Source organism: Schistocerca serialis, chromosome 7 (assembly GCF_023864345.2).
Source record: "Schistocerca serialis cubense isolate TAMUIC-IGC-003099 chromosome 7, iqSchSeri2.2, whole genome shotgun sequence".
Lineage (NCBI taxonomy): Eukaryota > Metazoa > Arthropoda > Insecta > Orthoptera > Acrididae > Schistocerca > Schistocerca serialis.
The window spans coordinates 299,153,799-299,165,810 of NC_064644.1; the positions used below are offsets into that span (position 1 = coordinate 299,153,799).

General features: G+C 39.6%; 1 protein-coding gene across 4 annotated transcripts; it reads right to left on the minus strand.

The window, feature by feature from the left end:
• Nucleotides 1–304: 304 nt before the first annotated feature.
• Nucleotides 305–3,595, minus strand: LOC126412265 (uncharacterized). 4 transcript variants are annotated; one of them, XM_050081769.1, is made up of 5 exons: nt 2,268–3,584; nt 1,777–1,875; nt 1,564–1,695; nt 1,348–1,450; nt 305–1,228 (listed from the first exon to the last, which is right to left on the minus strand). In XM_050081769.1, the coding sequence occupies exons 1-5, from the start codon at nt 2,497–2,499 to the stop codon at nt 1,120–1,122; spliced, it is 675 nt and encodes a 224-aa protein (XP_049937726.1). In that variant the 5' UTR covers nt 2,500–3,584; the 3' UTR covers nt 305–1,119. The 4 variants fall into 4 exon arrangements, 2 of the variants coding, with proteins under 2 accessions (XP_049937726.1, XP_049937727.1); XM_050081770.1 differs by having other exon boundaries at nt 1,564–1,674; nt 2,268–3,580; XR_007575268.1 differs by having other exon boundaries at nt 1,564–1,674; nt 1,777–3,595.
• Nucleotides 3,596–12,012: the final 8,417 nt, after the last annotated feature.

A 12,012-nucleotide genomic window follows, 5' to 3' on the forward strand; every position in this document is an offset into this window, starting at 1 on the left:
CGAAAGTGTAATCAAGTATATTTCACAAGCCAGTGGTGAAAACTGCAAACAGTTTGGAACTAGTAAGGAATGTTGGCCTAAGACTTTATTAATTTTAGACACAATTAACGATTAGTAAAGATTATTGTGGCACAATGTGTAACGTCACATGACATTTACAAGCCAAATGTAACTAATCCTATTACAGTAGTTATGCTTCAATATGGAACAGTAAGTGGGCAGTGGATAATGTGTGTTCAAAACAATGAACAATTTAAATATGTCTGCTTGTGTCTGTATGTGTGGATGGATATGTGCGTGTGTGCGAGTGTATACCTGTCCTTCTTTCCCCCTAAGGTAAGTCTTTCCGCTCCCGGGATTGGAATGACTCCTTACCCTCTCCTTTAAAACCCACTTCCTTTCGTCTTCCCCTCTCCTTCCCTCTTTCCTGATGAGGCAACAGTTTGTTGCGAAAGCTTGAATTTTGTGTGTATGTTTGTGTTTGTTTGTGTGTCTATCGACCTGCCAGCGCTTTTGTTCGGTAAGTCACCTCATCTTTGTTTTTATATATGATATTATTATAAGGAAGACTATGGAGTGAAATTTAGCCTCATTTAAAAACTATTGCTAAATATAATTCTTGGTGTAACTAGCATGTAATGTCCATTAAGGATGTAAACTGTAGTGTTTCTTATGGATTAAGGTGAAAGAGTTTACATCCTATCTGCAGTGATTCAAAAATTACAGCATTTTTTAATTTTCCTAGTGAAGTGTACTTCATGTGTGAGGTGTACTGGGACACGTGAACAAATCGCCAGTGCAGACAACATGATTCACAACAAGGATGTATGTGATCCTGATACACTTTAATTCGTAACCAAGACAACTGCCTATGCCTGTAATGTGAAATATTGGCCATAATATCATCAATGCAGAAAGAATGTATCACACTATTATATAGCTATATTTGTACTAATATATTTTGTGAAGAAAAACCAGTCTGACAAGTGGTAAAAAAATTTCAATTAAACAAAAGGACACTTGTCTTTGGTATAAATCAGAAATGAAATATCATAAGGAAGGTTGTAGTTGACAAGCAAAAATTTCAGATCAGAAAGGATCCACAAATACTGCCTGAATTTATAATACCATTCCATAGCCGTGTTGCAGAACATGCGCTGTAGTAAGGGAAGGCACTGATACCATCTTATCCTGCTCTGTCACTGGTTTAAATGTGGGAGAACAGCACCTGCAATCAGCATTTAAAACCAAATTGCTATAAATAACTTACAAGGGACTATGGAATAAAGCTGGAATAACATTTTATAATAAAGAGATGCACTAATGCCTGAATTCATAGGAAATCACCATTTGTTGAGCTGTGTAGCAACACACGTACTGTACCGATGGATGGATGGATGTGGTACCACCACAGCCTGTTTTGGTATTGGTTGAATTGTGGAAGTTGAGCCTGCAGGCAGAAATGCAAACTAAGTTACAGTAAATAATTTATAAGGAGCTGTGACAAAAATAAACAATGGCATAACACAGAGGTGCACTAATATCTTGATTCATAGTACTCACTATTCCTCGGGCTGTGTTTCAGCACATACGATGTAGCGAGAGACGGACTAGATACCACCTCAGCCTGTTTTGATATTGGCTGAATCATGGGAGTTGAGCCTGCAAGCAGAACTGCAAACCGGATTGCTGTAACTTACGAGGAACTAGGGCATAATACTAGAATGATATTTTATAACAAAAAGGTACATTAACACCTGGATTTATAATACTCACGATTCGTCGGGCTGTGCTGTAGGGCACATGCTGTAATGGGGAATGGACCTGCTACACCCTCTGTACTTTTTATTGTTGGTTGCTTTTGAACAGCTGAACCTGCAAACAGTATATTATATTAGACTGCTGACATTAATAGATAATAGAGCACTGGTTAAATTTTACTTACAGCTCAGGCGGCGTGGTGCTGTGATACTGGCAATGACCGTTTATTTATTGTGTATATTTTGTTTCTTGTGAATACTTGTTCTAAATGTTTGCTTTACAAGGATAATTAAATTACTGGGCAAACAAGGGTACATACGAGAACCTGACAACTAGAGAACAGGAACAGCATTAATTATTTACTTCATAATTGATCATTGCCATCAGCAGCACACTATGTCACTTGTCATACGTAGAATTTTACCAGACTGCTTCATTACAAGCATTTTTTGCTGCAGGGATGTACGTTGTTGGGTGGGGAAGGGGCGGGGGCACTAGTAACATACCTTTTTCCACAAGTGCATCTTCTTTGTCTGCCAGTAGAGATAATTTGATCAAACTGGATTCTTCTGAATTTGGTAGCACCAGGGATGCATTATTACCCCTTTTGTTTTTCTTTGTAGAGTACAGTCTACGTTGAGGTAAAATCTTTTGTGCTTGTTTTCTTTCTATTTGCAGCGGTGCCTGTTTTTGCTGCAACATTCCGACAGCTACAGTTGCCTTTAGTGATGATAACATTTTTTAGCAGTTTCCAAGTCATTTGAGGTCAGTTCAGATACAATACCAGAAAACTCTGCGATAAGTTCCCTTCTTTGGACTGACAAAGGTACAGAATCATTAACACTTTTTTTCGTTACCTCCGCTAGTATTTCTATTTTCTCGTCTACAACAGAAATATCTTCACTCTCAATAAGTGTAACTTCACTATTTCTTAGGTGTTTAGAAGGTTGCTGCTTTAACTGAATCTGGCAAACACTATGTATGTGCTTGCACATATTCCATTTGATGGTATAGTCAATACATGTACAAGAATACCTATGAATGCAAGCCCTGCATTTAATGCACATCAATCTGCAGTTGCACTGAAAGTCATTATCATATACAAAATAATCTGTTGACCTTGAAGAAGAATGCACTTTCCAACCAGAAAAATCCATAGTAATGAAGTCCTCCTTAATATTATTCCCTGATTTATGCCGAAGGCGAATGTCCTTAAGTTTACTCGTCAGTTTACCTTTATTTAGCACAATAAGCCTGCCAAACAGCTTGTGCTTGACAAATGACATCAATGCAAAAATAGCTTTGTCTAAACGCTTGACACATTTACTACCTAGATATATATATTTAATAGTGCGATGCATTCTTTCTATATGCATATTGGTATTGATTCCAGCATTCAATCTATGGCAATATGCCCAACAATTTGCATTCCCAACATAGTTGTCTCGGAAGTATGTGGCAAATTGAACTGTATCAGGATCACATTCCAATCTCTCTAGCACAATATTTAACATCTCATCAAATGAATCTACATCCTGCTCATGCATCAAAGTTCTGATTTGCTTGTATACTTCACCTTGTTTTTCTACACCTTGAATCTTACATTTTATATTCTTCCTCCAACATCTATCAACATGCCATGTACAATAAAGTCGCATAGATGGAGCTGCCATGACATCATTCCATGCAATAAAGAAAGACTCTGCCAAATCAGACATAAAAACATTTAGCGAAATTGATCCAACCTGCCTCTTTATGTGCTGGAAAAATATGGACAGCATCTGGGAGTCATTCCTGTTAGATATTAGAAACGCGCATGGAAACCCTTGTCTCAGATCGTCTAGCACTAGTAGAGATATAAGTTCAAAATTATATCCATTAAGGGGATACGGAATCACCTATCCCCGCAATGTTAATATATGCCTACTAAAGGGAACATTTTCTCACAAACTACTGGAGACAGAGAGGTAAAAATTTTACTGTATGTGCATTCATATGTTACAACAATACTGAAACAACAGTTTATTGTCAAAGTATTTTCTTACAGAGATATTGTACATTTATTTTTAAGTAAATTTTTTCCATCGCTTTTTACTAGACTATCACCCCTAAGTCTTTTGTAAATCAAGTAATTAAAAAATCGTTGTTTCAGTATGTAATAGGGACCTATGTCACTACGTCATAAAAATTTCAGACTTCTAGGTTGACCAGTACCTGAGATAATGTTCCTAGATGAAGTAAAAAGTAAACTTACGGGAAACAGAGAAAGAAGATTAAAACATTCCTGATCCGTAGCTAATACCCCCTTCACAGTCTTCATAATCATCTTCAAGTCTTCTTTTGGCACCCCTCTGCACCTGTCTTGCTTTTTTCACTAATGTCTTGATTATATTATCAGCATGCCTTAGTCTGTGCTGATCTAAAAAGAACATAGCACGTACCGTACGGGAACCAACACACATACCCAACTTTTGAAGGACCTGGCATTTAGTTATATTTCCAAGATTGAAGGTTGCCACAGCATCATACACACCAAAATGTAGTGTATTAATTCCGACAAACACTGTTTTTGGGAGACGATGCCATATCACACTATTCAAGCACTCGTTGGGGTTCTGCGTTTTTCCGTGAAGACATTTCATCAGAAGACTTCTGTCAGCCAGATCTCTGAAAATGGGCTTTATTTCTGCCATGATGGCTGATGGTAGACTGTGGTGGTGAATGTATTTCTCTCCTGTTGTTAGTCCCCTATTGTATTTACACCAGCTGTTTTCACCTTTGGGGCACAAACCATGTTGTGGATGCTCATCCGTGGATGCGGTGTGGAAATATAAAGCCCATATAGCTCTCCTCATTTCTTCAAGATTGCCTGTATTTTGCCTGATTGCAAGGCCATAGCAGTTCTGAATGTGGTCTATTATGGAATCAGTCAATCTTCCTCTGCCATCCAAGGTTTTCCCATCATCTAGTTTTTTCCCTTTCATAACTGATTTTAACCTTCTCAGCACATGTCCTATACATTCAAGTTTGCTTATATTTACACTGTTCCCATATGGTTTGCTTTCCAAAACTTCTTTGAATGCTTTAGAGTCACCATCTCCCAGATATTTGACATAGCGAACATTATACCACTGTGAAGAGCGATGAAAAATTTTCTTCACCCCAGCAACCTCCATGCCACCACTACTACCATAATAATTAGCAATACAGTCATCACTGTGTTCATTTTTCAGCCTGCCTGTGCACCTACAGTATTTAGACATTATTGCAACATCAATAACCTTGCCAGTATCAACACTAGTTGCTGTTACAACACCATTGTTGGAGGTGTGGCCCCTTTTCTGCCACGTGCCATCAAACGCCACTGTGAGGTCACGACTGCCGTCATTTTCTTCCACTGCTTCTTCCACAGCAACCTGCATTGACTTCTGTGCTACATCTTCAACTGCAGATCCTAGTACATAATTGTAAGCTTCAAACTTTGAAGGTGCACTTGGAAGATTTAGAACACCACATAGCATATCACCAGCTGCTTTGCCCTTACCAATTGCTCGCAATCCATAAACTAACCTAATATTTACACTATAAAGTTCAGTTTTCTTGTATCCATTATTTACAGTTACTGAAACCGAACTTGGAAACTTACAGCTGTATTTACAAACACTGCATATTAAATTAAACTGGGCAGCCAGGCCAACATGGGATTCTACTTTCAGAGAAACGTTTCCATGACATTTTTTGCAGCACAAACTGTTTTCAAGAGCTTCACACAATATATTCGTATCAATGAGTTCAAAAACTTCATTCCCTCTATCAAGTAAATTATATTTCTCTTCCAAATCTCTTAGTTTTTTATGAGAAGCACTGTTTTCATTTGGTGTAAGTTCGTTCGGCAAATCAGTAATAAGTGGATTCACATTTTCCAACAGTGATGATGATGAACTGCTTTGCTTTGCTAATGAATCATTATTTCTTTTCTTTTGCCAGTTCACACGCTTTTTAAATACTTTTGCTTTAGCTCTAGGCATTTTCACAGCGAAAAATGAAGCACTAAATACGAAATAACTCAACAACAACTACTTTCTTATATCACACTGTTTACAAAACAGTCCCGCCACAAAGTCAAAGAGTAACTTGAGGAAACCAGAGAGAAACATTTTCGGGCAACTAGTGTATAAATAGTCGCTGGAAACCGGGATATTTGAATTCATGTCACTTTAAAGGTACTGCCAAAAAGTTCATGGTCAGCCACGAGAGACGTGTATAACTAAAGCGCAATACCCGATCTCACAAATATATAAAAATAAAATAGTTATAATTGTAGTAGAGCTATGTATGATACGTCATTTTAAAGAGGAAACATGGCAGAATATAATACGCCAATAAAAAAAAATTCGATTTTTTAACCCAAAATCCGATTCCGTATCCCCTTAAGACCATGTGTCCCATCAACACAAACGCAGTCGTTCCCATATTTCTTTAATATCTCGCCTTGAGCATTGTTCATAATTATCAATGCAAAATCAGAGCGCTTTAATTGTGGGTACGAATCAAGGACTACATCCTGTGGTTTATAGAAAAGCACACAAGGACTGTCTCCACCATTTACTTCATTTACCCATGCTTCTACACTTATTGCATCATTATGGTGTCTTATTGACTTGGAAGGACAAATTATAAGACTGATCTATATTATTTAGATCCTGTCTCGTAATCAAATGTATCCTTTCCAAGTTCGAATCTACAACTGTATCTCGAATTTTGTCTAATATGACAGAGAATGGTATGCCACTTGCTATATCTGCAGCAATACTTTCCGTTTCTCTTTTTGTTAGTTGCAGATGACATAACTCGGATTTGTGGCCAACATGGGTTGAAACATATTTCACACAGCAGGTTCCATTCTTTTTCATATCTACTCTCATCTTAGCAGGACACAGTGCATCAATCTTACTACTACCTTGCAATTTAAGACATCGCACGTTTTTTCCTCTAGACACAAACTTACCAGACCGGTGACAAATATAAGAAACAACTTCTGAATCAACCTTAGCATGGGAACCACGACGTTTGACGAACTTTGAGAGCGTTGTCTGCTCAGTTTCCTCCTTCCACTTCTGAAATTCATCAGCGGTGCTAAAATGTAATATTTCACATTTCACATCTACTTCATGTGCCGACCGTAAATGTTCAAACAGGCACTTTTCAGAAGTACTTCTTTCATTACACAGGGCGCACACAAACAATTTTTTCTGCTCTATTTGCAGTCCATGAACCTCTAATAGGTGTCTATTCAAATTTCCTTTTTTAGGATCGACCTTATCGCATACATGACACTGAAAAATCATGTTGGACACAAAAATTTCACTGCTTACACGGACAACTCCACAGCACAAAGTAACAGTAAGGGCAAAATACACTTATTTCATACGTATCTGCTGACAAAACCGCACGTGTGTGTAACTTTCGAAAGAGAAAAATGTCTGCGCCACGGCTCTTTCGAAACGAGCAATCCTATTGGATATCGCTACCCTGAAATGCTATTGGTTATTTTCGTTTCGAGCCGAGCTCTCCCTAAAGGTTTCTCTCGAACTCGAGACGAGTCCCTCATAAGATTTCATGCCCGCGTTTCAGAGATTTACAAAAACATGTCATTCCGGGAATAATTTATTATATTTATTACTATTATAAAATGTCTCGTACTGGTTTATCGATGGCTAAGCCTTCATATGAATGCTGTTTTAGGAAGAGTTGACGTCAATAATTTTCAAATTAAGAACGAAACATACTTTGTTTTATAATTTGCAGTATTCTGTTTCAGTGAAACAGAGCACTGAAAATTTATCAGAAACACGTCACCATTAGCATTAAATGTCACCTAATATGCATCAACGATACAAGCCTTCAAGATAGAATATGATAACGAAGGCCAAAGTTAAACCGCACATTGTTAAGTGCTAGCTAAATGAATAACGTCTTGGTTAGTGGAGTCGAAAGTCGTTGATTCGCATCCCATTTAGATTAGATTAATCATGTATTTTTTTCGTGGTAGCATTGTTAGCACGTTCTGTTTCTTTCTTATGGATATAATACAAGTATGTTCTGCAATACTGGATGTTACTCACATTCAGTCTGACCAGAGAACGAAGGATGAAATAAATATTTAGCGTTTTCCGAGTGTGTGATTACGCAAGAACCTAAGCGAACAGCTTAAATTGCTGCGACTGAGACGAGCAACAATAAAGTTCATATTTTTCCTTCTCACAAATATTTCGTTCTTTATTTCCGAATATGTGCCGCCGTTGGATTGTGTGGTTAGACAGGAATTTAAGAGGACAGGTCTAATTGCTGCGAGAGAAACAAGGAGCATTAATATTCATGTTCTTCCTTGTCTCAAAAATTTCGCTGTTTACTTTAGGAACATGTGGCGTTTTCAGTGCGTGTGGTTAGGCAGGAATCTAAGAATATAGATTTAATAGCTACGACTGAAACGAGCAGCAATAAAATTCATATTCTGCATTTCCACTCATATTTAGCTCTTTATTTCAGAATATGTGGCGATTTCCGAGTGTGTGGTTGGGGTGGAAGCTAAGAGTATAACTTTCAATGCTCCGACTGAAACGAGCTGCAATAAAATTTGTAGTTTTCCGTCTCACAAATATTCGTCTTTTTATTTCCGAATTTGCAATGACTTCCGCGTATGTGGTTAGGCAGGAACCTAAGAGGGCCGCTGAAATTGCTGCGAGCGAGTCGAGACGCAATAATATCATATTCTTCCTTGTCACAGAGACGATAGTCTATCATGCGGTCGTCGATATTGCGCCTGACGTCAAAATGACGTCACGTTTCCGGGAATTATTGTTAAACAAGCATACCCGGAAAAAAACAGAGGAAAGGAGTTATAAAAATCAAAGACAAAATAAGTAAAAGCATAATTATTAAATAATCATTAGTTCAATATGTGTGCTACCTATTCCTTACTAAAAGGTGTTTTACATATCTCAAAACAAGTAAATGAGCAGCTAATATTTACCAGTAGGAAGGTGCATTGTTAATTGGAAGGATGATATCTCCAGCACTTGAATATATTTCTGTACTGGTGAAGTCAAGAAGACAGAAGATCAACAAAATACATTCTGGTATTCCGTGTTTTTGGAAATACTGTTTGTTGTGCTAAAAAGAGATAGACATGTGTTTCACTATCTTCGACAGAAACACAATATAGTCTTTGGCAACAGCTGCAACAGACATCCTATGGCTGAAGAATGTTCTTGCAGAATTTAAAAGATTTGTAAAAATTCCAACAATTTCTAAAGATAATCTGTCAGGCATATGTCTATTATAGACGTGGAAACCTAGACAACGAAAGCGTGGGGATACTAAACAGAGTTTCGTAATCACCTTTATAATGAATGTTCAATATATTAGCACCAAAGAACAAGTGGCAGGTATTTTTAAAAAAGTAACTTCAAGCACACAGTTCAATGGACTGTTTCCGAAGAGGCGATTAGTGAAATTAACAGATACTTAACGAAATTATAAAATTGAGGGGGGTTGAATCAATGACAATTTAGTAACGGTTCTTCACCTTGTTTGGTATTTGTTTTTATATGCGTTTTTCTTGCTGTTTCAGTTTTTTCCCTTCTGCCTGTATCCTGTATTCTTCGCTGTAATTATGATAAGTAATAAATTGATAATAGTCATCTAAATATCTGGTAATTTCTGGCATTAACAACAATGCACATTTCACTCCCACTTGTATTTATAGCGATAATACACAGCTAACGAAGTATCACTCCACGATTTTTTTATCATTAGATTTTTAGAATATTCACCAAAGCTACACAGAAGACACAAATTTCCAAGTTTCAGTACAAGTTAAAAAAAAAAGTTACACTCCAACCACTCTATATCCAATATTTTAATGACTTCTGTAATGCAATTAATCAAATTAAGCCTACGCACACGAACTATTAAATTCCATGATGAATTTGTTTTTTTGTGGGTGGGGGGAGGAGGGGATGTGGATATTCATTTCGTTTTTCACTTACGCACATTGTTTATCCTTCCGCAGACGTTAATGTTTACTTGGCAGATACTTTATGCTCATATTACAACATTAAAAAACAGGAAACATTAAATTCTTGGAGGATCGTGGTTTTGTCCGGATAAAAGGAGGCCGAACTGGGACGAGTTGTGCCTTTCGCAACTCCCAGCTGTTTCGTGGCAAATATTGCTTTTCTTCCTCCGATCATTAAGTAACAAATTTCTTGTGAACGTCAGAAGCTAATTTTCATTCGATCCGCGCCGAACTTTTTGATGGTAACTTCTGGTAACTCCATTATCATTGAAACTACGTGGCAGATTAAAACCGTGTGCCCGACCGAGACTCGAACTCGGGACCGTTGCCTTTCGCGGGCAAGTGCTCTACCATCTGAGCTACCGAAGCACGACTCACGCCCGGTACTCACAGCTTTACTTCTGCCAGGATCTCGTCTCCTACCTTCCAAACTTTACAGCAGCTCTTCTGCGAAGTTTGGAAGGTAGGAGACGAGATACTGGCAGAAGTAAAGCTGTGAGTACCGGGTGTGAGTCGTGCTTCGGTGGCTCAGATGGTAGAGCACTTGCCCGCGAAAGGCAAAGGTCCCGAGTTCGAGTCTCGGTCGGGCACACAGTTTTAATCTGCCAGGAAGTTTCATATCAGCGCACACTCCGCTGCAGAGTGAAAATCTCATTCTGGAAACATCCCCCAGGCTGTGGCTAAGCCTTGTCTCCGCTATATCCTTTCTTTCAGGAGTGCCAGTTCTGCAAGGTTCGCAGAAGAGCTTCTGTAAAGTTTGGAAGGTAGGAGACGAGATACTGGCAGAAGTAAAGCTGTGAGTACCGGGCGTGAGTCGTGCTTCGGTAGCTCAGATGGTAGAGCACTTGCCCGCGAAAGGCAAAGGTCCCGAGTTCGAGTCTCGGTCGGGCACACAGTTTTAATCTGCCAGGAAGTTCCACATCAGCGCACACTCCGCTGCAGAGTGAAAATCTCATTCTGGAAACATCCCCCAGGCTGTAGCTAAGCCTTGTCTAAGCTATATCCTTTCTTTCAGGAGTGCTAGTTCTGCAAGGTTCGCAGAAGAGCTTCTGTAAAGTTTGGAAGTTAGGAGACGAGGTACTGGCAAAAGTAAAGCTGTGAGTACCGGGCGTGAGTCGTGCTTCGGTAGCTCAGATTGTACAGCACTTGCCCGCGAAAGGCAAAGGTCCCGAGTTCGAGTCTCGGTCGGGCACACAGTTTTAATCTGCCAGGAAGTTCCACATCAGCGCACACTCCGCTGCAGAGTGAAAATCTCATTCTGGAAACATCCCCCAGGCTGTGGCTAAGCCTTGTCTAAGCTATATCCTTTCTTTCAGGAGTGCTAGTTCTGCAAGGTTCACAGAAGAGCTTCTGTAAAGTTTGGAAGGTAGGAGACGAGATACTGGCAAAAGTAAAGCTGTGAGTACCGGGCGTGAGTCGTGCTTCGGTAGCTCCGATGGTAGAGCACTTGCCCGCGAAAGGCAAAGGTCCCGAGTTCGAGTCTCGGTCGGGCACACAGTTTTAATCTGCCAGGAAGTTTCATATCAGCGCACACTCCGCTGCAGAGTGAAAATCTCATTCTGGAAACATCCCCCAGGCTGTGGCTAAGCCTTGTCTCCGCTATATCCTTTCTTTCAGGAGTGCTAGTTCTGCAAGGTTCGCAGAAGAGCTTCTGTAAAGTTTGGAAGGTAGGAGACGAGATACTGGCAGAAATAAAGCTGTGAGTATCGGGCGTGAGTCATGCTTCGGTAGCTCAGATGGTAGAGAATTTGCCCGCGAAAGGCAAAGGTCCCGAGTTCGAGTCTCGGTCGGGCACACAGTTTTAATCTGCCAGGAAGTTTCATATCAGCGCACACTCCGCTGCAGAGTGAAAATCTCATTCTGGAAACATCCCCCAGGCTGTGGCTAAGCCTTGTCACCGCTATATCCTTTCTTTCAGGAGTGCTAGTTCTGCAAGGTTCGCAGAAGAGCTTCTGTAAAGTTTGGAAGGTAGGAGACGAGATACTGGCAAAAGTAAAGCTGTGAGTACCGGGCGTGAGTCGTGCTTCGGTAGCTCCGATGGTAGAGCACTTGCCCGCGAAAGGCAAAGGTCCCGAGTTCGAGTCTCGGTCGGGCACACAGTTTTAATCTGCCAGGAAGTTTCATATCAGCGCACACTCCGCTGCAGAGTGAAAATCTCATTCTGGAAACAT

What these genes read in the sequence shown, in the direction of transcription:
- LOC126412265 (XM_050081769.1), bottom strand. Translation starts at nt 2,499, where the DNA reads ATGTTATCATCACTAAAGGCAACTGTAGCTGTCGGAATGTTGCAGCAA. An exon ending in GAAACACAGCCCGAGGAATA is followed by an intron (nt 1,451 to 1,563) that starts GTGAGTACTATG and finishes TTCTGCCTGCAG; the next exon opens with GCTCAACTTCCACAATTCAA. An exon ending in GCTACACAGCTCAACAAATG is followed by an intron (nt 1,229 to 1,347) that starts GTGATTTCCTAT and finishes TGCTGATTGCAG; the next exon opens with GTGCTGTTCTCCCACATTTA.